Raw genomic sequence first — 27,923 nt, forward strand, 5'->3', positions numbered from 1 at the left:
AAGCACTATAGATAACCAAGAAACAATAAAAATTTCCATATTTATAAATGAGCATTGCTTGATTTTCTTTTCCAATTTTCATAGTTTTCACCAAAATTTACATTTCGCAATTTGTTATAAACTTGCGTAGTGAGCTAAGTTAGATTTGTACAACTTGGTAGCACAGATGAGAGATTGTCCCACTGACATTGCATGTGGAATATTGTGATTTTATGCTTTTTCTCGGCTTTTTCTCTATTTTGCTGATAATATAGCGTCTTGAAAAAATAAGTATTAAGGCGAAAGAAAAGAGGAAAACAGTGAGAACTATAGAGCAGTGTTTTTCAACCCTTTTTGAACCATGGTACACTATTATTTATAAAAAAGTTCCGAGGCACACAGTCCGTCGAAAATGTTTGAAAATGAAGTTATGTAAAATATTTCACTGTACTACCTCATAAGCAGATAATTAGTATATGAAAAGATGAAAATAATACTTAAAATAAAAAAGAATGATGTGCTTTATTTATGTTTTTATTTTTACAGTGCAATCTTAAACTGCTTCGTTAAACAAATTAAGTTATTAAAAGTACTGTGCTACCTCATGAGCAGATAATTAGTATATAAAAAGGATATAAAAATCTACTGCCACCTACTGATATGGATGACTATTACAGTTCCTCGTCTGAAGATAGCAAAAATACTGAATAATGGCCTGTTTTTTGGGGAAAGATAAAATTGGGCAAAATCCAGCGACACACTAGAAAAGGTCTCACGGCACACTAGTGTGCCCCAGCACACTGGTTGAAAAACACTGCTATAGTGGACTGATCCTTCTCTTTGTAGAAATGAATGACAAATGTATAAAATTCTGAAGAAATACAATTTATGTCATTTATTTAGGTATAGCTTGTTTTTTTAATGTTCCATGTATCCATATGACATATATTTGTAGGTATGTATTTACTTATCCATACATTTAGTTCTACATATGGCAGGATTAGTCTTCCATAGAGAACAACCATACCACTGCTCAAAGATACAGTAAATTCATTAAAATATTATACATATACTTTATACTTTGATCTTTATTATGTGATGGGATTATTGTAACTTTGTAATGCAGTCTACAAATATTGAGCATAATAGAGATCCTTACAGTTTAGTTGTTCTTACGTACTTAAAAGAGTCTTATTATCTTGTCAACTGTTCAAGCTATTAACTATTTGCCTGAGGCGAATAGCTGCATTGTCATATTTGTGTTACTCAGGTCTGTTTGATGTTCCTTAGTTTACGATCGTGATCCCTTGTTGTGTATAAACCTTATTTCCCCTTACAACTTTGTGACTGAACTATAAAAATAGGGGAGCTGCTGAGGTTCTGGTCAGACAAGGATCCGAACTTGAACTAACCGCATATCCTTATGAGCTGAAATGAATGTCTCTTGTCTCGTATGCGTGTTTAATTCAGAGATGTAAGGTGATAGACCTAACATTATGTTTCATCTTGATTCAATGCACATTTAATTCAATTGTGTTGTTAAGGTACATGTGTTAATATTCTGGGTTTTTAAGTTGTTTAAGTGCATGTTTTATTCATACTTTGTTTTATTTGGGAACGTATAATGAAAAAAATGTTACAGTACTTGAAAAATTGGTGGCCAAATACTAATTATGTACCGAAGTATAACAGTATTTACTGAAGTAGGAGAAGTTTGCGTAGGGGGGGGTTGTCAATGTTTGGCGGTTTACCCCATGTCGCCCTCCTCATTTTCCTCCATTTGTCTCTTTCAGTCCTAGACACGTTTCTCCATTCTGGGCGCATTCGCAAAGGATAATTCCCCCCCAGGTGGAACTTCATTGGGGCCCTCCTTCTATTTCCCTCTGGCAGAAGCGTGCCAGCAAAGTGTCCAGGTCTCGGCGGTCGGCTGCCGTGTAGAGCGAGCTCTCGCCCATCATGCTAAGGGCCATGCGCAGCGTGGACCAGATGTTGTCCGACATGACGCTAGCGGCCGAGCCCCCGGGCACTGGTGCGGATCTCGGTTCCGTGCCGGCAGCCGCCTGCCGTTGAAGGGACAGTGCTTCCAAGAAGTGCTCCACCGCCTCCCTGCCAATAAGGAAATAAGGTTGAGATCAAAGGGGAATGTCAAGAGAAATCTGCGAAAAAGCAAAGACTAAGGAGATAGTGGTGGATTTCAGGAAGATGAAAACCGACATTCCACTCCTTATCATCAACAGGGATTATGTGGAGCAGGTGTCGAGCTTCCATTTCCTGGGGGTCCACATCAAGGAAGGTTTGCCATGGGACCATAAAAGCGCACAGGTCATAAAAACGGTGCAGCAAGGACTTCACTTCCTAAGGGAGCTTAGGAAAAGCAACACCCGGCAAGAGCTACTTGTGTCTTTTTACAGTTGCCGTGTTGAGTCCATCCTCACATACTGCGTCTGTGTATGGTTCACAAGCTACACTGTTGCCCATGGATCTGCTTTTCAGTAGGCAATCAGAACAACACAGAACATGGCAGACTTCCACCTCTCATTACTTGTACAGAGTTTGCTGTGTCAAGGGAGCTGGGAAAATTATGAGGGACACTCACCACCCCGGACATCATTTGTTTGAACTGTTGCCCTCAGGTACAAAGAGTATAAAGAGTAAAAGGTAATAGTAATTTCTTGCAAATATCTCTCCTGCAGGAACAAAAGACATGAAATAAGAGTAACCTTTTCTTTCATGCTTCAATAAAAATCTAGTGAAGTGAAAAAAACATATCTCATTTCTCGGGTCATATGTATTGTATTCATTTCTCTACCTTTTTTCATTTAGAGCATTCTTTGGCTGAATGAACAGTGGAAAAGCTCATTGGTGTCCCCCTCATGGACATCTCTTACCTGCAAAGCCACCACGATTGCAGGTGACCTCACCCATCTCATAGTCTCTTCACCCTGCTAGCGTCAGGGAAAAAAATGCATTGAGCCAGAACCAGCAAGCTTCTTCCACTATCTGTCCTACACTCTCCCACCCCATGCCTTATGACAAATTGATGCGAAACTAAATCTAAATCTACATCGCAGCTATACTTTGCACATTATTTAATTCTAAAACCTATATATTTTTACATTTTATATGCATACTTTTTTACCTTGCTGCTATGAGGCGTCTTATTTATTGCATGTTTGTAATCGGGGAAGTAATTCTGTTTTGTATGTTGTTTATATGGCAAATTTAACAATAAAGTTAAAAGCTGAGTTTTCTCAAATGACAATGACAAGCTGATGAATACAAAAAGTAAATGAAAAAAAAGGTAGAACGTTTCATTTTTTTTACACGGGGCGGCAGTAGCTCAGGAGGTAGAGCGCTCGTCTTGGGATCAAGGGATCCCAGTTCGAATCCCGGCTCGTCCGTGTTACATGTCGAAGTGTCCTTGGGTAAGACACTGAAGCCCTAATATCCCCAATAAACAGGTTAGCGCCTTACATGGCTGCAAGGCCGCTATTGGGAAATGTGGAGCACATTGTAAAGCGCTTTGGGAAGTCATTGACTTGAAAAGCGCTATAAAAATGCAGATCATTTCATTTTCATTTCATTACATGGAAGTGCCGGGCAAATAAATGGAAAGATGAGGAAATCTACCCCCAAAAAAGGAAGCTTGGGATTTTTCGCACAACATAATCGGTCAGAAGTTAAATTTAACAATGATTATGTTACTTGTGTTAAAATTTAAACAATGCACTCGTCATTCATTTTCGAGAGCTGTAAACGAAAACCGTAAGAATAAAAAGCCAACCATCCATTTCCTATTGCGCTTGTGCTCTTTGGAGCCGATCCCAACTGATTTTGAGCCAAAGGCATTTACATCACAGGGGGCTCAGTCCTCATAAAAATAATACAGATTTGATATATATATATATATATATATATATATATATATATAGTTATATATAGTTATAGATAGATATAGATAGTGATAGATGTATAGATGTATAGGTAGGTAGGTAGGTAGATACTTTATTCATCCCCGCAGGGAAATTCACAAATTGTTCAATTTTAGAAAGGATAAAAACCTAACAGCCTCAAAAAAGTGAGTGTCGGTCTTACCTGTGTGCACCCAAGTTGACGCAACTGATCCCCAAATTGTAGCGACTGCGGACAAACCCGGGCTGCAATTCCAGAGCTCTCCTGTAGGCGGCTACGGCCTCCTCTGACCGACTACCGTTAGCCAGCGTGGCGCCCAGCTTGTTCCACAGTAAGTAGTCCTGAGCAATACAAATAAGAATGACGACATTAAAATGAACTCACCCGAAATAAACTAAAGTGTGGAGTTACCTGCGGCGTGACGGAGAGGGCGGCTGTGAAGCAGTCCACCGCTTTGTCGTATTCGCCGCTGAGGTTGAAGAGAACCCCCAGGCCGCACTGCAGTTGAGGGTCCACTTGCGCCGGGTCCATGTTTGCCGCACGTAGGAACAAAGTCTGCACATCTGCGAATAAAGACCTGGAGGGAAAACAATTACACTACTTTATTACAATATGATTACATAAAAAATGCTTATTACTGGCGATGTAATAAAAAGTGTAAGCGATTTTTGCTGCAGTATTATGGACATGGTGCTTCTCTTTTGAATGCCTTGGCATCCAGTTAAGGATGGCCAAAAATGACAAAATAAGTCATAAAAGTTACAGCAAAAACACGTGTAATATTGTAAAAAATAAAAACAAAAAAGTAGAAAAATACAAATATATATGTATATATTTTTATTGAAATTTTTTTGGGTTCAAAAAAAAATACAAAAAGAATGTGTATTGTAATAAAACATTTTAAGATTTTTGCGCCAATATTATGGACATTGTGCTGGTCTTTCAGATTGGCAAGCAGTTGAGAATGCTAAAACAATGACATAAAATGAATGTTAAAATGTGTTAAGTCATGTTTATTTTTAGCCCTTTACCACAAGAAGTCTCAAAGGGCTGCACAGATCATCATTTCCAAAACCTTCATGAGGGAAAGGTACAACCCAAAAGCTGAGGTAATCCCCCATTTGAGATGACCAGGCTGCAATGGATGTTGCAAAGGCATCATCTAACTTGTGTTCTACCCCACATTTGTCAACCATTTTGAAAGCACACTTGTGAAACATGATGCATTGAAAATATTCACTTATAATAAAACCTGATTTACTTAATATACAATATGTTTTCATGGACCACAAAAAAAAAACATTTGTCTGGGGTCACAAAAAAAGTGTTAAAGTTTTGAAATGTAAATAAAAAAATACATGCATAGTAATACAATAATTATATAAATGAAAAAATAAATAAATAAATAAATACACCCCAAAATAATGCTTTGGCAAATAAATAAATACAAATAATAAAAATTAAAAACCTTGTTTAATTATTTAAACAAATGTTTACATTTTCTTTTTTAAATGTTTTTTTTTCATCTTTGCTGTCTCGTTTTTTTTTTAGACATATTCATTCATTAATTATGTATTTTATTTATTTATCTTTATTTTTCATTTTTAATTGACATACTTGGTAATATACTGAATAATTTACTTATGTGTTATACTATTCATAAGCAACAAATTGTTACTCACTCAGGCAGCAGCGATCCAAAGCGCTCCCTCTCCTTTTCCCTTTCCCGGGGTTCATCCCGTTGGCGTTCCCTTTCATGCTGCTCCCACACGTCTGCATATTTGGGATTGTGCTTGAGCCAATCGCGGAGCGTCTCACAGGCCTGCCGGTGGAGCGATTCGTTGGTGAAGCTGACGGCCAGCGCCATCAGAGCCGTCAGGTTGTCTTTCTTCAACTCCACGCATCTAATGGACAAAAACAAAGATTTCATTTTGATGTTGTGTTTATAGAAGAGCAAACCTTGGTGCGATAACTTCCATCTGCTTACTGAAAGTTAAATTACTCTCAAAAAGCACCTTGAAGATGTCACTCAACACTTTGTTTTACCATCCCTTAATTTTGACATGATACTGCTGAAAAAGGATGATTGTGAAAAGTGAATCAATCATGCTCTAAAATGAGAACATCACCAAATTGTAAACCATTTTTCATGTCATCAAGGATGACATAGCGGGTAAAGTTCTATGCCTATCTGGGAAGTCCTTGTGGAGTCAAGGAGAAAAGCCGACCTAATAAAAACTGAATGAAATATTTTGGCAGTTTTATGTGAGTATTTTTTCAAATCAGATCTAAATACCTGGCCCTGTTTCTTTTGGACCCGATAGTTTTTGTATTAGAGAATTTGACTCTCCATACACTCAAAAAGAGGGATCACCAACTTGTTTTAGATGCTTAGAGCTCCTTTTTAAAACAATTTAATTGTCTTCATTGTCATTGATATCAAAGTGGTGAAACATTGTATGCAACGAGATTAAGTCAAATCCAGATTAGGCATGGCACTCCAGGCTAAACATGTAATAAAGATTTTAAAGAGAAAAAAATAAGATAAAAGACTGTCAGAATAAATAGGCAAAATATTTACAAAGTGGTGCTTGGACTGGTCAAAGTTATAAAAGCGCAATGAGAGAATAGTGCAAGTTCTCCCACTTGAAAATATTAGAGAGGCCTTTCATTGTCAACGTGGGTAAACCTTAACCATGAAAGACAGATGGTGGGAAAACTGTGCCACTGTGCTGCCCTTCATTTGTAAATCATGGTAGAAAATAAGGATTTGGTAATACCAAAACTTCATCTCAACACTTTGTCATGTATCATTTGTTAACAAGAACGGATGCCAAATATTTTCTGTAACTCTTTATAAGCTTTTCAAATACTGTTGCTAGTATTTTTTACCCATTGCTTAAAGTGGATATCCTCTAGAACAGTAATGTTTTGCGGCTGTTGTGGGAGAACACAAACTTTCAACTCCCTCCACAGATTTTCTATAGGGTTGAGGTCTGGACACTGGACCTTGAAATGCTTCCTATGAAGCCAATCCTTTGTTGCCAAGGCTGTGTTTTGGATCATCGTCATGCTGAAAGGCCTAGATACGTCTTATCTTCAATGCCCTTGCTGATGGAAGAAAATTTGTTTTCAAAATATCTTGATACATAGTCCTTTTCATTCCTTCCTTTACACAGATCAGTCATCCTTGTCCCTTTGCAGAATAACAGCCCCAAAGCATGATGTTTCCAACACAGTGCATCGCAGCTGGTATAGTGTTCTTCAGACGCAATTCAGTATGCTTTCTCCTCCAAACACGAGAACCCATGTTTTCGACCAAATAGTTTTATCTTGGTTTCATCTGACCATAACACATTCTCCCAATCCTCTTCTGGATTATCCAAATGCTCTCTAGCGAACCGCAGACTAGCCTGGACGTGTACTGGCTTCAGCAGGGGGACATGTCTGGCAGTGCAGGACTTGAGTGCCTGGCGGCGCATTGTGTTACTGATAGTGGCCTTTATTACTTTGGTCCCAACTCTCTGTAGGTCATTGACTGGGTCCCCTCTGTGTGGTTCTTGGATTCTATCTCACCGTTCTTATCATTTTGACGCCATTGGTGTAAGATCCTGCACGGAGCTCGTGTTTAAGAGAGATTATCTGTGGTCTTGTACGTGTTGAATTTTGTAATAATCGCTCCAACAGTTGGTCTTTTTACACCAAACATTTTACCTATCATAGATTCTGTTTTCCTAGGCAGGCGCAGGTCTACAAGTTTGTCTCTGGTGTCCTTCGAAAGCTCTTTGGTCTGGCCATAGTTGAGTTTGGAGTGTGACTGACTTAGGTTGTGGTCAGGTATCTTTTCTTCCCGTGATGAGTTAAAGCAGGTGCCATTAATTAAGAGTTACAACAGCTTAAGGCAAGTTGAATTAAAAACGTTTTAAATACTTTTTTTATGCCTTTAAAAATTAAATTTAAGACCAAGTTGACAAAAATCACCATTGAAAAAAAAAACAAAAACAAAAAAAACATATTTCTTGCACACAATACATTGTGCCTCATACACAAAACCTGGCAAAGCTTTTAGCCATGGCAAAAAAACGTTCATCGGACAGTCATGTCTAATGAAATGTACACTTTCCCATGGTCAAATTAAACGTCTCTGTCCGAAGTTTCTGTGTATTGTGGGTAGACCTAAGACATGAGTCTGCTCTGAAAGGCCCAACTGAAACCACATCACCGTTTTGATCGTTGTCGTTATTTTGGTCATACCATGTTGCCACAAAAGTAAATCAGTGAATAATCAAGGATCCATGGGAACACTACAAGTTAAAGAGTGGAGCCTTGTTAGACTTTGTTAGAAGAAGTTAGACCTCTTAGAACAGCCAAAAATCTTGCTTGTAGGTGACCAAATACATATTTTCCCCTCTAATTTGGAAATAATTTCTTTAAAAAGCACATTCTGTATCTCCTTGTTGAGGTTTACCCAAGTTGACAATTACATGTTTTTGTTTTGAGAAATGGTTTGACAATTATCAGGAAGCCTCACAAGTAGTTGTAATGCATACTGAGAAAAAATGATGACAACAACAACAATTGAACTATGGCTTAGCCCAGCCTTCTTCACGCACTGAGAAAAACATTCAAGATTCTGTGGAGGGTGCTATGGGAAGTGTCACAGTAGAAGCCATTTCACAGGTGGCAATTAATGCTTTTTGGGCCCAGAGAGATCACATATCATGTCAAAGTCACCAAAAGGGCCTGAACTATGCATTAGAGGTTATATAAATCATTTCATTTTTGAGAAGGTTGCTGAAAAGCTTCAACTTTAGGGAAAAATACCCAGGTCACAATGTCATCACCATCTTAAATAACAAGCCAGGGGATCAGCATTGATCATGCGCTGCAGGGTATGAAATGTGATTTACCTTTAACTAATTAACATAACTGGCAAGTGAACGGCCCAAATTTCAAGTTAAAATCAATTCAAATCTTGTGTTTCATAACAATTTGCACGATTTGGAAACGTTTAAATAGTAAAGTTATGATCATATATAATTGAAAAATAAATTGTATTTCCCAAATAAATAACTGGTGCGCTCCAGACAACTGTTCCAGGTTCGCTCCAGACAACTGTTCCAGGTTATTACATTCCACATTGGGAAAATAAATTCTCATTGCAGGTAATCAATGTTAAAGACTGACCTGCGGAGGGCGCTGATGGCAGCAAATTCTTGTTCATTTTCTGCTTGGCAAGTTCCCAGATACTGCCAAGCCTGCAAAAACAGAAAATACAATAAATGTCATTTGAAGCTAGAAAAAATAATGCCGCCAATTGGCACCAAGCTTTTTGATTTCTCACCAGCTGGCTTTCTGGTTCCTTCCGTACTGCACTCTCAAAAAAGCGTACAGCGCCAGGGATGTCCCCTGCCTCCATCCTCTTCACGCCCTCGGTCAAAGGGTCCTGGTGGGACAAATAAGGGTTGTCTTCCTCAAACTGGTACCCCTGAAAGATGGTTGAGAAAAGAGAGGGGTTGAAAATACATGAAGCAGAATCCCGAACCCTCGTTCCAAAATGACCTTGTCATACGACGAGCTGATCATCTGATCAAAGTCAGACAGCCAGGGATGACTCTCAGCGTCCCGTTTGGCCATCTCTTCCCATTCCTGTTGCAGTTTCTCCCAGAAATCCACATCGCTCTTGGAAAAATAGATAAACAAAAATATTCAATATTTGTGATATTAATTCCAATTTCAAATGTTTTTATGAGGCAATAGTAGACCACCGGGATATGGCGTCCTGCCTGATGATGTTTTCACTTTACGGTGAGGGAAACACTTTTTCCTCATTACACAAATCAAAAATAAATGACTTCGCATACCCCACAAAAAGTGGGTATGACAAGTTACATCTCTTAGACGTCTGTTTGCTATTGGTCGACCTCAAATAAGATAATGGTCTGATATTGGGTTGTGTCATGGCATGATAAAAATGCTAATATGGTATTGGCTGTACTGCTTCTCACAATGCCTTCCTGTCTCTTAATTCAGTTCAGAATGTTGTATGCCTCATAAAGAGATAACAATGGCGATATATACTGTATTTCTTGTACTGTATTTATGAACCCAAGGCTTGCAGTGATGCTAATGGGAGAAGCAAAAACATGATACTCATTGAAACAAAAATTGCAATTATCAAGAAAGGCACACGCTTGCTACCTTATCCAAGTGGCAATTGACGATTGAGACAATTATTGAAAGAAATGAGAAAATTAAAGCAAGGAAATCGTCTACTGATAAAATCAGATTCATTTGAAGTCCCTTCCCAACCTCGGCATCCATCCACTATTCCACTAAAATAGCTTAAGCCAGGTCACGTTTTTCCATTACATGTATATCTATTTCTAGTGTTCTTTAATATGCACATTTGTTTTTTTGTTACCTCCCATCTCGATTACTGTAATGCACTTCTCTCCGGTCTCCCAAAGTCTAAAATCAAGAGCCTGCAGCTGGTACAAAATGCTGCAGTGAGGTTTGGCTAACCTGCATTGGCTCCCTGTTAGCTTAATATGTGATTTTAAGGTTCTGTTGGTAGTATACAAAATCATGCATGGACTTTCTCCCTCATATCTTTCAGATTTAATTGACGGTGAAAATGCTGGTCTACTAGCGATCCCAAGAGCCAAAAAGAGATCCGCAGGTTCGAGAGCGTTCTCTTTCCGGGCCCCAGTGCTGTGGAATGCTCTTCCCCCTGAGATTTGATCTGCAACCTCAGTGGAACTGTTTAAATCTAGGCTTAAAACACATTTCTATTCTATAGCATACAATTAACCTATATTTTATGTTGACAATATCTGTGTATTATTTGTTATTGCAACATCCATTGCAGTCTGGTCATGCTGGAAGGGGGATGACCTCACCTCAAAGTTCCTCAAAACAAGTTGAGGTGTGAGTTTTTCCTTGCCCTCATGTAGGTTTTAGATCAGGGGATGGTGTAATAATAGTCTGTGGTTTGCAATAATCTGTGGTCTGTGCAGCCCTTTGAGACTCTTTGTGATTAAGGGCTATACAAATAAACATGACTTGAATGCTTAGAATGCCAGAGTTGTTCGATTTTAATCATGAAGAATGCTTGCAATAAAGTAGGCTAGGGTTGTTCTATTTGTGGTCACTATTAGCATCATTGTCACTGTATGCCAAATATTTTGCAGTTTTTGTATTTCTACACCCTCTATGGTTATTTTACTTCATGTAACCAGGATATTCTTAATAAAGTGAAAATGGGGTGATCTTTAGAACAGGCTGGATATTGAACATATTGCTCTTCTTGCAAGCTTAAATTAATATTTTTCTGAGTTACTGTTAATCTATAAACTTAACATTAGAATATGTTTCCATCTCCTGCTATACGGCATCCTAAGGCTCTACTTCAATACGAATTTTAGAGAGGAAGGCCAAGGAGGCACACATGGCGCTGGTCAGATTTATGAGCAGGAAGAAGAGGTGGAGGAATTTCCCCTGCCTCTTCAAGTCCTATAACTCATCTCCAAATCTTTATCCCTGTATCCAATTAGGGTCAGCGGTTCACCGTTGGCTCTGACTTACCTCCACCGCGGCTTTGGCTTGGTGGAAATCAGGACCCGCCGCGGTGAACTCGTCCACCCAAGCTTCCGCTGACTCCTGCGACACCTGGACAGAGGACGAGAGGTGATGAGGGTTGTTGCTAGTTTTATAACGCTAATTTTGGGGTAGGGATGGAAGGATGGGAATAATAAAGCAGGGGAAAAAAAGTCATGGAAACGTGGATATCATAACAAAGGAAAAGGCTGATTTCTTTTGCACTTTTAATGCACTCAACGGGTCGCATTCTGCCTCTTACAAACTAGAATGTTGCGTTCTAAAGCGCTAGAACCACCGTTGAGGTCGTACCTGCCTGACGAAGGAGGCCCACTGCTGTGCCTGCTTAGCTTTAGCTTTGTCAATCTTCTCATTCCCTTCTGAGGATTCCAAGGGAAGACTCCCTCCCCTGGTTTCCATCAGGAACTAGTCCAAAGAGGAGGAGGAAGAAAAGGAACGGGACAGAGTTTTTGAGGTTTTGAAGGGGTCAGTGTGGGAGTTGGTTTCCAGGGTGAGGGAGGGAGATGATTTGTGATTGTTACTTTTGGGTCAACAATGGGAAGAGTACATGGGTAATTCGATTTTTTCTTCTTCCTTTTATTAAAATATTTTTTGATGTTGTTGCTTTTTTTAAAATCACATTAAATTATCGTAAATTTTGTCAATTAATTGGTTTTGTAATAAAGTAAAAAAATATGAATACACTTTTTAAGAATCACCATATATATATATATATATATATATATATATATATATATATATATATATATATATATTTATAAATAATATTATTTATATTGATTGATTGTATTTTTGGTTATCCTTTTTTAAATTCAGAATTTTATTTTCAATTTCAATTTATTTGATTTGTTAGATTTTTAAAAGGTATCATATTTAGGTATCATTTTTGTCAAACGTATATATATATTTTCTTCAAATGAATTTTTAAATTTTAGTTCTTGGCTATTCTTTTTTATTCATAACAATTATTCTAGTGAGTTTATTTTTTATTCTACTTTTTAATTTATATTTATTTTTCTATTTCATTTATTGAAATTTATCGTCTTTTTCTTTTTTAATTATAAATTAATTTTATTAATTTTGTAAAACATTATCCATCAATCCATTATTTGCACCGCTTATGCTCAGTAGGGTTGTGGGAGGAAACCGGAGTGCCCGGAGTAAACCCACGCAGGCACGGGAGAACATGCAAACTTCGACACAGGAAGGCTGTTAGCTGGATTTTTAACCCATGACCTCGAAACTGTGATGCGAACGAGCCAACTACTGCTGTGCCGCCTTTGTCAAACATTGTATATATTTTTATTTGTATTTATTTTGCAATCAATGAACATTTTTTAAGCTTTTTTTAAATTGATTTCTTTAACATTTACAAAAATATTTTTTAGTTTTTTTGTTATTCATTTTTCTTCTTTTTTTTTTTGAGGAATATGACCTAACTCGGAGGCCAGCGTTTAAGTAAAGATAGTCATCGCAAAAAACATGAAGAGTTCAGTAATTATTCCTGGCATAAAAAATTGTTTTATCAAACAGTAAAAGAAAAGCAGATGTGCAGCCAAACCAGAAGTAGTAAATGTGATTTTAATTTGGTCGATGTCATTTCTTGGCACGAGCGGGCTTCTACTGCAACTTGTAGGGGAAATCCAGGAATGACTTTTCTTGCTGACGGAATCTTAACACCACGGTGAAAGCAAACCATGGTTTAATTTTTCAAAAAGGATAGTAGCATTGCTTATACACTATACTATATAGGAAGTCACGACTGGTTTGGCATAAAGTGTACCAGTGAAGGAGGGGGAGCAAGGATCGACCGATATGGGCTTCTCAGGGCCGATACGATACAATTATTAGTATTAAGAGGAGACTTATTATCGATTCCCTGAGCCGATATTCATTTCCTGTAAAAGTTTAAAAATTGGTGTAAGACATTTTAATAATGCAAAAAGAAAATAGCTTAATAGCTTTTTGAATTCATTTACAGGAAATATATTTGAATTTCAACATAACTAATCTTTCACTCAAACCAAAAACGAACAGTGCAGAAAATTGAATTAGTCTTAGCAGCAACTGGTATCACAGTATCGTACATAAAAACTTAAATAGCTCCCTAATTATTTTACAAAAGAGAAATAAAAATGTCAATACAACCAAAATGACTTATATTAATTCAAAGCAAAAAGTTCATCAAAATTTTAACAGAGCTCGCGAATTGAAAAGTGTAGGCACTTGTGTCTTAGAGCCAGATTGACCAACTAATGTTTTAGGGTAACAGCTAATCAGTCAGCCTTCCACTTTACAATACTTTTTATACTCTTTCTCTCAATTACAAACACACAAGCTTGATTAAGAAACTAATGTAATGATAACAGCTAATATATCAGTTTCCACCTGAGTTGGCTTCTCTATAACTAGTCAACTACACTTTTTATGCTAGCTATCATCACACACACGCTTTTCAACCATGGACTTTTTAAATTCTTAATATTACCAGCAGTCTTGACTCAAAGGCATGTCGGAACTCAGGAGTTAGCAGAGATGCCGCTGTTTACTTCGCTCTAACATTACTCTTACTGATTCAGTGGCTTTGCCCCCAGTCGCTTATCCAATTGAAAGATGCGGGGTGGGATCACGTGTGAGACAGAATCCAGGAGAGAGGGAGGGAAGGGCTCGGCTGTATGTGAGCCGAAATAAATCAGCCTGTCCAAAAAATAGAAACGCAGATACCTATAACCTTCAAATTACAAAATATCGATGCCGATAATCATATTGCTCGATAATCGGTCGACCTATAGAAGGGAGGGCACGTTCACATATTTAGGGTTCTTACAGTGCTTAAATCGCCAAATTCAAGCTCTTTTTAAAGACTTTCGAAGCCAATTTCTCAATTTTTTTGGGGGGCGCAACACATAGGAGGAGAAGACACTTCAGAGGACAATGCCATACAAACTAATGCCGGCTGTCGTTATTCACAAGGGAATACATGCAATGGCAAAGCAAAGCCACCAGAAAGCAGTGCCGGTGTCATTTTTAAGCAGACTAATGGTTAAACATGGCAAATATTTCAATAATTTACAAGCACTTCACCCAAAATGTAAGCACTTTTCAATCTTTGAAAACGCAACATAAAAATTAAAGCATTTTGAAGGATTTCAAGCACCAGTACGAACCCTGCATACTTTAAGTCGAAATAGGTCTGTTCTAGATGGGGCAGGGTCTCTCGTACCTGGTTGAGGTTGGTAGCCCAGTTGTTGGCCTCCTCGGCCTGAGCTTTATCTGTGAGTTGTTTGTCTGTCTTGCTCTCCACTGTCACACTTCCCTCGCCAATTTGTCTAACGAACCGCAGGAACTACACAGCAGCGATAAGACAAAAACAAAAGGAAACATGGAAAACAACAAAATGTGTATCAGCTTTTATTGCCACTGTCTAATTATATTGATATGCTACCAAAACAAAAACAAAAAATAAATGGAGTGTCGATAAATAGATGAGTCATGAAATGGGTCAAGTTGGCTGCAGCCTGGACAGGATGTTCCTGCTTACCTCTGAGTTTTGTAACTTTGGGTCATTAACCTTTGCGACAAGCTCATTGGCTGTCTGCCTCAATTCTTCGCCTGGCTGGTATTCCTTTGTCCTGTAAAATAGACAAGAAATACTGTAACCCCCTTTTACACTTACAGTAGGCGCCCAAAGATATAGTGACCGTGTGAAATAAAATGTTTTTTTTTTCCGGACCCTTTTTACAGATTTTTCCCCACTATACAACATCAACAACAAATTATTGTGTGCCCAAAAATTGATCAAATTCAAACTTTGCGGTGTTTGTGCGTATGATTTTTATCAAGCTGGCAATACAATACTGTAATTTGTTTTACTGTATTTTTTCTCTATGGGGCTTTTATGGCATGCAGTGATACAACAGGAAGAAGCAAAACATGATAACCATCGAGGCGAAGGTTGGGATTGATAAAAAGCACAAATAAAGCACATGGCTGTAACCAATCGCCGATCTGGATTATTATCAAAAATAAGGAGGCAATCAAAGCAAGTAAATCGTCTAAAGGCATGACAATTTTCACAAGTTAAAAAAATATTTTTTTGTTTTAATCTGCTGTCTTTACGCCTTTCTCCAGCCACTTGCAACTCATCTAGACAAACTTGACATCCCACCAAAGGTAAAGAATATTTCACTGTTCCTTTCCATACACCATATTTTACAGGCTAGACGCATAAGACTATAAGACACTTCTTTTTTTAATGAACATTTATATGTTTTATTTTATTTCGGGTTTATTTCAATGGAGGTTTTTTTTTTTCATTTCTTTTTTTTATTGTACTTGTCAATATATTTTTATTTACAAATATATTATCTTTTTATTGTTTTAATCAAATAATTAATTGTATATTGAACTATTTTGTTAAACGTATAATCAATATATATTTTTTTATGTTTATTTGTAAGTTGTTTTTTTTTTTTTAATTATAATATTTATTCGATTTTAATATTATTTTTTATTTTACTTTTCATATTCTTATTTTTTCCTATACATGTACATTACACAAAAGAAGTTTCTACTATGTACTACTTTGTCATTATATTGTACTGTATTTATCTGGGATACGGTGGATTCAGAACGAATTACCGAAAGTTTGTATCCCCCACTATATACTATCACTTTTTGACCCCCACTGCAGAACGTACTACTGTTGTCTTATGTTCCAAAAATCATTGTTCACTGATGTATTTTTTACAATATCTTTTCTGCATGGATATAAAAAGTCTCCAGGGTACAGTTGAAATTGCCAAGCTTTTGTGGTCTAGAAAAAAATGGAGCTTATGATACTGTATATAGGATAGACTTAACAGTAAGACGCCTCACCACTCGCTCTCTTTGTCTCCAAAATCTCCCAGCCAAAGCTTCTCCTCCGACTGTTCCAGATATTCCTCTGCCCAGCGTCCGGGATCTGAAAGGGAATAACACAGACCAGGTTTTATGGAGAAAAATTGCGCATTTTTTTCCATTTTCCCTGTACATTCAAAAGGGGTGTTGATTTATTTCTGCAAGTATCAGGGAAGGCTGTAGAATTGAAGCATTGCCAATTTAACTCGATCAGGGCCATCTTTATTTGGAAATGTATTCTTACTTTTCTATTTATTTAAAAATAAATAAAAATAATAAAAATTATACATTTTATATATATATATATATATATATATATATATATATATATATAATTTTTTTTTTTTTTTTTAAATCTATATACGGTACCTCTACTTACAAATGTCACTGCATACAAAAGTTTCAGGTTGCAAAGTACCCTAACGGGAAAATATTGCCTCTAGTTACAAAGGCGTTTCAGGATCCAAAGTAAAAAATACAGTTGAGTACACGCTGCTTTTCACCGGTGTGTATGCGTGATTCCGGGCATGCTATTCATGTCCCCTTCCTGCTTTGCAAACACCTGGCAAGCTGGTGTGTATGTCGCTCATAATGATGACAGCTGCCTCATGCATTTCCGACAAATTTTCAATTGCCGGTAAAATAAATTGGATCAGTTTTTCAAGAAATGTGAGGCAAAAAACACTGCAGAGGATCAGTAAACAAAGAGGCCGGCTAAAAGGTATTTGCATTTTTTTTTATCATTTCCTTAATTCTTTTTTTTTTTTCCTTATGTGCCACTTGTTTTATGTTTCTTGTGGGGTCATTTAAATTTTGATATGTATTTGTTTTATGTTCTGATGCTCATATATGACTTATTGAAAATATACATACTTGTGCAGGGCTGGGAATGGATTAGCGCATTTACATTCTAAAGGCATCTCTACTTACAAAGGTTTCAGGTTACAAAGCTACTCCCAGAACAAATTCAATCTGAAATAGAGGTAACACTGTGTATCTAAATTTTAAAAAATGTTTTGGAGAACATGGCTGATTAAGAGGCAACTGCTATTGACATCATTACGCATAAATAGCAGTGAACAACTTATTTTTAATAACTTCTACAGCTGTTGATGCAGTGAGTGAGTAAAATGCAAATAAACTAATTTTGAACTAATGACAAATATATTGTGGCTAGGCCAATAAAATACATACATTTCAACTCCAATTCTAGCACAGTATTAAAAAAATAATAATCTTGCATTCATCTAAACAGATTTCTGAATGTGGTAGCCCGTTAGAGGAAATATAACCCCACTAAATAATGCAGAAAACAAAATCCTTGCGAGTTAAAAGGAGGAGGTTACACAAGAAGTAAACACGGTAGTCATATGATGGAAACATAATACTCTAAAACAACATTCCTACAATAAGTTCAATAAAACCACTTGGCCAAATCTAACCAAAACACAGAAAAAAATACACAAAAGTGATGGAATGAAAGCATAAAATGATATCCAAAATTTTTTATCAAGCAGGTTCCGCCACCTTTTAGAAGCTGAAAACTACTTTTTGTTCCTGATTATGGCAAAAAGCTACCAGATTAATACGCATTTCTAAAATTGCAATTTATGTTATTATAATGTTATTAACAGGTAGTAATTATAAGTAGGCTTGAAAAAGGCTTAGCCAACCACTAAAACAACAATTTCTGACAATCCCAGTTAGAAAACAATAGGTTAGAAATCAAATTTCCAAGAAAATCTCAATGATCCATCACCGGTGAGATATTATTAGAACCCAACCGTGGGCTACTCAAGTGTTCATAGGGTACAACTTGTTGACCACATAATTATGTGTTTCTCGTGTGTTTCTTCACAAAGGTCGGCAACGTATGGCTCGTGAGCTGGATATGGCTCCTTTTTCTTTACATCTGGCTCAGAGATAGTAGTCGTTTCTGTGACTTTCAATTGTGACTTTCTACTGTATGCGAAGCCAAAACTTTACAATCATCAATTAATTCGGTCCAAAATACAATGTTAAGGGCAAAGTTTCAACTACAGTTTAAAGTCACGGTGTTTCACCCACCGACCTAGTTTTGGCAGAGCGTCTCTAAGGAATCCTGTATATGGAAGCTCACTTAAAAACAAATGTATGTACACCGTTAACACCCGAAAACGCCGAACAAGCACCCAGAGCAATTCGATTGGGTGAGCGGTAGGGGTGGGCAGATTTCTACACACATAACACACTCCTCTCTCATTTTTGGACCATGGCCAACCCAAATGCCAAAGCACCCAAACAAGTTAGGTACCTTGGCACCAAAGTTGATCATGCTTTCGTCCCTCCAGATGAAACGGGACACAATAAAACGGCCATGTCACTCGGGTCAGGTTGACACAACACACTCTTTTGTTCAACAGGAGGGCCCGACAGCTTTCACTGGTTTACCCTGCCGCATCATACAGGTGCCCTGCCCATCGTTTAGAACGCGTCCAAGCATCCCACTAACATCCCACTATTACAACACCTCTCCACTCTTTCTCATCACCAACAAGAGCTCTAGCTTCCACTAGATTTAGACCTCTTTCCCGGAGTGCACTCATAACACCATCCATTCACGTCAATCGCGGCCTTCCTCTTGGTCTCCTTCCAGTTACTTCTGCTCTGTAGATCCTCTTCAACATTCGCTCCTCATCCATTCTCTCCATGTGTCCAAACCAACAGAGTAAAATACAAACAAAAAACAAAAACATATTTTATATATATATATATATATATATATATATATCTATATATATATATATATATATATATATATATATATATTGCTTTAATGGCTCTTTGAGTAAAAACGGTTTCTGACCCCTGGTTTATCTTCAAAGTGGCACAAAAATCCAAAGCTACCTGATGCCTGAGCGATGAATTCCTTAGTCCAGTCAACGTCCGCCGCATCGCCGAGTGCGACGAGCCCAGGCGTGGACGCCGAATCCGAACCTGAGATGAACTCTGCCGCCCAATCGCCCGAGAGTGCCAAAGCCGCCACATCTGGAGCTGCCACGCCACAGTGAACACAGCGCTCAAGAGAGAGGCCGACCAAAAATGACGTACCTCGCTGCGGAGCCTGTCGGTAGCTCTGCTGATCGATCTGTTGCATCTCCTCCAGGAGTTGACCCATGTCGAAGGTTTGGGGAGCCCGCGGAGGCGCCTGTAGGAAGTCGTTGACCAGCTGGGGACACCCCAAAAATATATGAGTGTATTTTTTCACTTTCACCGCGCTCGGTGAGGTAAAAACCTGAGCACTCACCTCATCTTCTGTGGCAATTTCGATGGGAGTTGGGGCAATCTATTGTAATGTAAAATACAAAATAGAGCTTTTTTTAAACAGGTGAGCAATATGACAATATTAAATTGTAAAAAAGAATGTGACATTGCCTTTTGTTACAGAAGTTTCTAGCCTGGATCGGGCACATATTTCACTAACACTTTCGCTTGCTGCAAATACCATACCTGGTTCTTGAGCACAATACATCGTGTCTTGTACACATTACCTGTCACATTCGTCAGATAGCCTCTTTGGTCTGTGTTATGTGGGTAAATATAAAAATCTTGACTGAAACCACACGGCTGTTTTGATAGTTCTGTTATTGTGGTCACGTGAGATAACAACAAAAATAAAACGGTGAATCATTAGACAAGTGAAAAGTGTTACCAAACATTTTTAGTTCAAACAAATATAATTCTTTATGTCTCTGTATTTTAAAGACTAAAAAAAATGGATTTAAAACATTTTAATGCCATTCAAGGCCTTAATTTTAGAATAATAATTTCAATCCATTTTAAGACTTTTCAAGGATGCCTTAGCTGTCAGATACCTGTCAGCCTTAGCCAATAACTCCCCTTGCAGTACCGTGAAAAGGTATTTTTCCCTTTCTGATTTCCGTGTTTTTGGCATAGTTATCATTCACAAAGCTAACAGTTCATCAACCCAATTACCATATTAAGCAGACAACCCGAGGAAATATTCGAAGAAGTTTTGAAATGTTGATTCCATTTTTTAAGGTACAAAAAAAATTAATACCTATCTGGCCCTACATGAGAAGTAATTGCCCCCTGAACACAATAACGAGATGGGCCACTGTTATAAAAGGTCGATAACAGAAGTTTACAATGATTGGTAATGAGCCTTTCATAATGCGGGAGGAGTTTTGACTCACTCTTCTTCACAAAATTGTTTTAAATCTGCCATACAGTAGGGTTTTCTAGCATGAACTGACCATTTAAGGTCAAACCAAAGTCTCTCAGTTGGATTTAAATCCGGACTTTTACTTGGCCACTCCAGAACCTTCATTTTGCTCTTTTGAGACATTCAGATGTGGGCTTGCTAGTGTGTTTTGGATGGTTGTTCTGCTGCAAGATCCAAGATCAGTGGAGTTTGAGGGCATGAACTGATGGCCAGACGTTCTCCTTGAAGATCTTCTGGTAAACATCAGAATGAATTATTCCGCCAACCACAGCAAGTTGTCTTGGTCCTGAGGCAAAAAAGCAGCCCCAGACCATCACACTGCCACCACCAAACTTTACTCCTGGAGTCATTATCTTTTTCTCAATTATAGTGACATTTTTACTCCACGTGAAACGGGCTGTACACTTTCCAAAGTTCCTACCCTGGTTAAAAAAATTGACAGACTTTAAAGTCAATTTATTATCATCTTATTACTGTAGTTTCATGTTCGATTACTATTTGAATGTGTTTTAATGATCAGGAAGATGTGTTTTATAGCTATTTAGGTTTAACTTGGATGGTTTTGGGATGACAGGAATTGGATTTTAGTTATCTCGTATCCGGAAAATTTGCTCGCCATGTAAACAATTCTAGATATGAGCACGATCCGGGAACGACGTAATGTGGTATGTAGAGGTATCACAGATTGACTAAATAACAAAATCTTCTTGGACATATTTTTTAATCAATTCCACTCATCGGTATGGACTCGAGGTAAGATTTTGGTCCTAGGCCGGAACCTGAACAGACCTCCAAATCTCTGAACCTGCAGGGTAGACACCGGAGGTCGTTGATGTAATAGTGGAGCGACTCACGGGGCCACCGTTGACGCTGCCGGAAAATAATCCACTCTTCTGACCTGGTTATTTTTAGACACTTAGATATAATAAGCTCTCGCGGGCCACATAAAAAGGATGTCGGGGGCCACATTAAGCCCACGAGCGATGAGTTCGACCAAAGTGCCACAATTCATTGACAAATCGCTCACCGTAGGTGTGGACCGGTGCCGCCAAGACCCGCCTTCTTTGGTCATGTGACCCGTCAACTTCATGAGTGGATTGGCCCCGCCACATTCTGCCTCCACCAGCTCCCGCATCGCCATGGCAACAAAAGGATGAGGCAGTCCACCTGAAAACTGAGAGGAGGCATTATTCATTTTGAGGCATTCATCAGACTTTAAATAATTAATATTCAACCTTTGTGTGTAGTTATGAAGGCTGACATGTTTCCCCAACCACAACAAACCTTAATCCATATTACAACTTAAGACCGTGTCAGTGAACATGTTTTTCGAGCCCGCCAACTGCTTTTAACAGCTGAAAGGCCAAGCTGAGCAAAATATGTGCCCCACTTTATCTTTTGCTACATAACCAAGTTAAAGCTCCATCTGCTGTTTTTCGTGTCATTTCCTGGTTGGGTTCAACCATGAATAATGAGGCTGCGATGGGCCAGCACGCACGCACATGGACACATTAGAAAATCATGCTCCGCCAGTTTTGCTTTGTTTTTCTGAGCTTTTGGAGTGTGCTGCATTACAGATTTCCAGGATGTCGTTTGTAACAGAAGCAACCTTGAAAACAAAACCAGAAAACTCTTGCGAATTTAATTTTGCAAATATATATATATATATATATATATATATATATATATATATACTTAACAGTGTAGAATAAGATGTTTCCTCAGGCCCTCTTTACGGCATTATCCCAATGAAGACATCAAACAAACATTATTTTTTGTGCCAATAAAAGGATAAAAAACTTTGCTAGGTTTGTGCATATTTCGAGTTTTATCTCCAAGATTCCAGTCTGCTATTGACAGACGTCAAATACAATGCGCCACGACATCATACAAATCCAAATATCTTTTCTTTTTTTTGCTCTTTTTTATTTAGCATTCAATCATTACAAACTTAATTGGAATACAACATTCAAACAACAATATTAAATAAACAATTTTCAAGGGAACAATAAATGCTGCAGAAGTACATAGAAAAAATATATATAAAATAATAATGATAATCCTGACATATGTAACTTAACACAATTGGGAGATCCTTAACTATATCATATATCATTATATTCATCAAAAAAGAAACAATTCGTTGACAACATTTTGATATATTTTTGTGGATACAAAATTTGTCTCTAAATAAAATGAGATTTATTGTTCTTTCGTTGTTTTTTTTTGTATAAGTATAAAAGTAATATAATCTCTGGATAATACATACATTATGCCATTGGCTGAACTACCTGCCATAATGCCTTTCTCTTTTTTCATTCAGTTCAGAGGCTTGTGTGCTTTGTAAAGACTTTGTCAGTAGGCAATACAACACTGTTTTGTATTTACTATAGGTCCAAGGCTTACAATGATGCTAAAGGGAGAAGCAAAAACATGATAACCATGGAAAAAAAAGGTTATTATTATCAAAAAACAAGACACACAAATCACAACCCTCGCTAAGGAATATGGCCAACCAGTTGACTATCTAGACTATTATTAAAAATAACGAGAATATTAAAGAAAGCAAGTTTTCATTTGGATCCGTAATCTCCTCCCCCTTCTGCATCCACCCCCTAACTGCACTGTACCAGCTCAAGCCACGTCACACCAAAGGTAAATAAAATGTCATTTTTCTTTGCATCATCATTTATACCTATATAATTTACACTTTATGTCTGTAAACACGATAAACTCAACCATCAGTTGCGCCTGGGCCTCCTCACCTTCATTACCACGGGAGAGGAATAACAATTTTAAAAATAAACTGTCAGAGAATATAAATTGTAGTGGGCAGCTTTCTCCTTTCTCACACACACTGTACTCAAGCTTATGTTATCAATTACAGACAAGGATGTGACTCAACGCCAGGGCGCTGAATCACATGGCACTGATACGATGAGAATGGATATAAGAGGATAATAGGAATATTAATACACACTCAAAGGCGTAGACAAAACTGACAAGTGTGTTAAGTTTCCATGCAATAACTGTTGTAAAGATTTCAGTTCAAATCAAACTTCCTGTTTGTATAGTAATTGTCCTTAGCTAGGTCACGGTGTCAAATGGAGTTAAGTTGAGGTATACGATAAGGTACACCTTGCACTGGCCACCAATCAAATGCAGAGCACATAAGGGCATCTAGCCTGAAGATTTCTCATGTGACAACACATAAGAATGGTTTGTTTAATGTTGGATTTGTTTACTAGGTCAATAAACTCCATATCTGCTAACCTTGAGTGAGTGCAATGTTTACTAGTCAAGCTAAAAAAAATATTTGTCTCCCAAGAATAAGTAAAAATAAAGGTCTACCTTTAAAAAAGGTTACAATCGCTCGCCTGAGGCCAAAAACTTTGGCTCTTTTTGAATATGACCATTTGCAAATATTTCAGCAAAAGAAATCTTATAAAATTGTATGGGTATAATACTTGAGTCCAACCTTTTTGTGTCAAATTGTTATTTAAATAATGTTGTATGGCATGGTATTGGTCATGCTGATATTTCTGTGTATTGTGTATGGAAACTTTTAAATTATTCTCTATTGTAATTATTTTCAAATAATTTCAATGAAAATGAGCCCCGAGTAGGCATGGGCGATTAAACGATAACAATAATTATTGTGAGATAATTTTTGCCACCGTACATAATAAAACATTCGATAAAAGTCAATATTTAAAATCAGGGGTCAGGAACCTATAGCTCGCGATCCATATATGGCTCATTTCATGAGTACGTACAGCTCTGTGACAAAATTAATTGCATGCAAATTTTCTAAACATTGTTTGTAACTTGAATGGACATACAATTAACATGAACGCGAACAAAACTAAAGCTCAAGTTTGACGCGGTACTGTCCAGTATGTATAGGGCACATTTTTACCTACAGTTTACAGTCAAAGTTTCACACCAAAAAAACTCATTTTGGCTGGACATCGATACGGAATCCTTTATATGAAAGCTCATTTAACATTATGTGTTCACTTTTGAGACAACTTATGATGACAATCAACATAACAAACTGTAAAAACGCCAAAACACCAGAAGAGCACCCAGAGCAATTTGATTGGATGAGCGGTAGGGATGGGTGGAGCTATGCAAAGAGCGCAAGCACTCCTTCCTGTCTTTTGCCCTCCGCCGTCTGTGCCGAAAGTTAATATATCAGATCATCGTTTGCAGAATTTTTTAACGTTATGACAAAATCTTATTTTGAAACAATTATTTATGAAAAAATTCAGGTTAAAATGAGCCTCAAGAGAAAGAGAAGTTTAAAGTGGTATATGTGTTGACCTCTGGGACACAGGCTCCAGTATTATTCTTATTTTATACATTTCATAAAATTATCAAATTTCATACAGCGAAATAAAATGTTCTGAAGAATAAGCTTTTGTCTTAGCGTTTTTAATGAATTTTGTCTCAAAATATACGGTGCGGCTCTTTCCCAAAATAAAATTAAAATAGTCTGCTTTTATGGCTTTTTGAGTAAAAGAAGGTTCACAAACCTTGGTTTAAACTGTAGTTGCCAACAGACCATTAGAGGAAATGGGGGCATTAAGGCAAAAAAAAAACGCAAGTTCCAGACTAACATTCAGGTGACACGCCAATGATTGGTGACCAGCCAATCATTTTGCAGGAATAGCGGTATTGCGGCTAACACAAAGAGTGAAAGCAAAAAGACTACATGACGGTCAAAAAAGGCAAAAGAAAAAGATGAAGGATAACTCCCACAAAACCTACTTAAAGCATGCTGAAAAACTCGTAGACAGGAGAGACCCCCATCTCCAGTTGTTTGGAGGTATTTTGGCTATTTACAAGTTTGATTTACCCCCAAAAAAAAAAGAGGATAATAAAAAAGACGGGCAACACAACAAACTTATTCCATCATTTAAAACAGTATCGTCTGCTGGAATAAGATGAAGGAAAAACAGTTCGAATTAGAATTAGAATTGTCATTGATATCACCGTTTAAACATTGTATGAGATTAAACATGGCACTCCAGGGTTAAAAATGTAATATATGTACTTTGGGAAAAAAAAAGAGATAAGACTATCAAGATGAATATGCCCGAAAAACGATAAAAATTACAACATAGTGCTTAGAAAAACTGACCAAAGTTATAATAATAGTAATTCAATGGAGAATAGTGCATTGTGACCAAAGTACAATAATATTTAACAGAAGCAACCTAAAAAATCCAATACAATTCACAAGGTAAATATCTAATTCAGACGAAAATGAGTGACTCTCAACAAGCACCGGGCCCCATGAAAAAAAACTTTCCACGAGTGAGCCAGCTAGCAAGGCGCTACCTGTGTATCCCTGCAACTAGCTTCCTCTCTAGGAAGGTATTTTCTTGTTTGATGTTCCTCATACTTATGAAATGCTGAGTAATTGTTTAACACCGTGTGCCTTTGTTCTGACTTTGGTTAAAGCAGCATGAGATTTTTTCAGCTTTCACTCAGAGGCAAAAATTAGACGTAATCATTTTGGGGATAATTATCCATATCGACCGATAAGAAATGATTTATCGTGATGTTTTATCGTGATAAGAACTTTTTCATATTGCATATGCCTTTCCCATTCTTCATTAAGTTTAGAATCTTGAGTTCTTCTTAACGACTTAGCAAGTTGGGGACACAGTACTGTATTTTTCTGATGTATTTTCTGGCTTTGAGTCCAAAGACTTGTTCTGATGATAAAGGGGAAGCAGTAACATAATATCCATTGAAACAAAGCTTACAATTATCAAGAAAGAATAAGAAAGCTACCCTCGCTAGGTTGCAAGGCGGTGACCAATCAACAATCTTTTCAATGATTATAAAGAGGCAATTAAAGCAAGGGAACCTATTAAGGGCATGACAATCCTTGCAGGTGGACATAGCAAAATCAGTAACTTATATAATCTGCCGTTGCTTCTCTCCCCACTGCATCCGCCTGCTACTCCACTGGATCCGCTGACGTCACATTACGCCAAAAGTAAATGAAATATAATTTTTCCTTTACTTGTACGTTTATTCTTAATAATATTTTTCTCATATGCAAACATAATACATATAAATAGTGCTGACTATATACTTTTTTGTAATGCTTTCACCAGGGGAACCAGGGGTTTGCAGCTTCTATCCCCCACTGTAAAGCACTTTCACTTTTCATTCCCCACCTCAGAACGGCATATTGTCGTATCTCAGGAAATTACTGTATGAAAATATGTTAACATCACAAAACAGCAATATAAACTTATAATTACTTGGTTAAAAATGAATTACCAAGATTCATACAAATTAAATATTCACCCTTTGTAGTACAAGGGTGACTGACACCTGTTCCTCCTACATATTAACTCTTACATTGCTGTTTTTATAGCAATAATATGGATATTCAAGTAGATTCGCGATTAATAAATCAATTTAAAACATGCTTATAACCAATTTATTATGGCAAACAGTTATCTCGATGCTCTTATTTTGCAAATAGTTGAAAACAAAACAATTATTTGATAACAACTATTCAGCTGCTTAATCAAACAGGAAAAACATAGGTTCAAAAGAGCAATTTTACCCCAAATGAGTCCAAAAGCATACAACAATAGCATGCTAAATGTTAGCTCGCTAAGCTAACTAGCAACCATGCTAACGACGCTGTTCAGAGCGAGTCCACTCGCCGCCGAAGACGCACCGAAAGACGGATAGCCTGACGTTCCACTCACCGCCTACAGACGCTCAACCGCCGTTTCGCCTCCCTCTTTAAAACCTTCGGTCACTTTTGTCGTGCTCCAGCAACCAAATCCGGAGAGATATTGAAACGTTATGGTGTGTCTTCTCACGGGCATAAAAAGTAAATAAAGCCTCCTGTTTCATTCGCCTTCCACCTCCATGATACTTGTCCAATGTACGCTAAAACAACGAAGTAGCATCTCTTGTAGGGGACGCTTGAATTGTATTCTCGAACGGATTTACGTACGTTAGCCGTAGCTTTTTGCTTAAGAAGTTACGTTGAAATATTTGCCGTAAAATATCAAAGTTCAATGCTTGTTTGTTTGCTAGCCGAGGGAATCAAAATAGACGAAAAACAAATAACTGTGGATAAAAGTTTATCTAACTGCTAGTACACTTTATCTAACTAGGTTACTAAGTAACTGTTTCTTTGCAAATTCCAAAACCGTGGCTAGCTGATACATTACAAAAGAATACTAATCATGACCGTTTTATTTTACAATTTTTCAAATTTAAATTTGAATGTAAGGCAAAAATG

General features: G+C 37.4%; 1 protein-coding gene across 4 annotated transcripts; it reads right to left on the bottom strand.

Moving 5' to 3' along the window:
• Nucleotides 1-705: 705 nt before the first annotated feature.
• On the bottom strand, nucleotides 706-27,605 carry pex5 (peroxisomal biogenesis factor 5). Of its 4 annotated transcripts, none has more exons than XM_088326827.1 (17): nucleotides 27,379-27,602; nucleotides 21,663-21,809; nucleotides 19,697-19,735; nucleotides 19,501-19,618; nucleotides 19,297-19,443; nucleotides 16,390-16,474; nucleotides 15,053-15,143; nucleotides 14,735-14,857; nucleotides 11,803-11,916; nucleotides 11,479-11,562; nucleotides 9,454-9,573; nucleotides 9,236-9,379; nucleotides 9,079-9,149; nucleotides 5,574-5,795; nucleotides 4,303-4,468; nucleotides 4,075-4,232; nucleotides 706-2,085 (listed from the first exon to the last, which is right to left on the bottom strand). In XM_088326827.1, exons 2-17 carry the CDS (start codon nucleotides 21,774-21,776, stop codon nucleotides 1,836-1,838), a joined length of 2,046 nt encoding a protein of 681 aa, XP_088182953.1. In that variant the 5' UTR covers nucleotides 21,777-21,809; nucleotides 27,379-27,602; the 3' UTR covers nucleotides 706-1,835. The 4 variants fall into 4 exon arrangements, with proteins under 4 accessions (XP_088182953.1, XP_088182954.1, XP_088182958.1 ...); XM_088326831.1 differs by lacking the exon at nucleotides 706-2,085 and adding an exon at nucleotides 2,099-2,924 and having other exon boundaries at nucleotides 27,379-27,605; XM_088326828.1 differs by lacking the exon at nucleotides 11,803-11,916 and having other exon boundaries at nucleotides 27,379-27,600.
• Nucleotides 27,606-27,923: the final 318 nt, after the last annotated feature.

The sequence above is a fragment of the Urocampus carinirostris genome, chromosome 2 (genome assembly GCF_059441175.1).
Source record: "Urocampus carinirostris isolate Australia breed hairy pipefish chromosome 2, RoL_Ucar_1.0, whole genome shotgun sequence".
Classification (NCBI taxonomy): Eukaryota; Metazoa; Chordata; class Actinopteri; order Syngnathiformes; family Syngnathidae; genus Urocampus; species Urocampus carinirostris.

What these genes read in the sequence shown, in the direction of transcription:
- pex5 (XM_088326827.1), bottom strand. Translation starts at nt 21,776, where the DNA reads ATGGCGATGCGGGAGCTGGTGGAGGCAGAATGTGGCGGGGCCAATCCA. An exon ending in GGGCCTCCTTCGTCAGGCAG is followed by an intron (nt 11,563 to 11,802) that starts GTACGACCTCAA and finishes TCCTCTGTCCAG; the next exon opens with GTGTCGCAGGAGTCAGCGGA. An exon ending in TCAGCTCGTCGTATGACAAG is followed by an intron (nt 9,380 to 9,453) that starts GTCATTTTGGAA and finishes ACCATCTTTCAG; the next exon opens with GGGTACCAGTTTGAGGAAGA.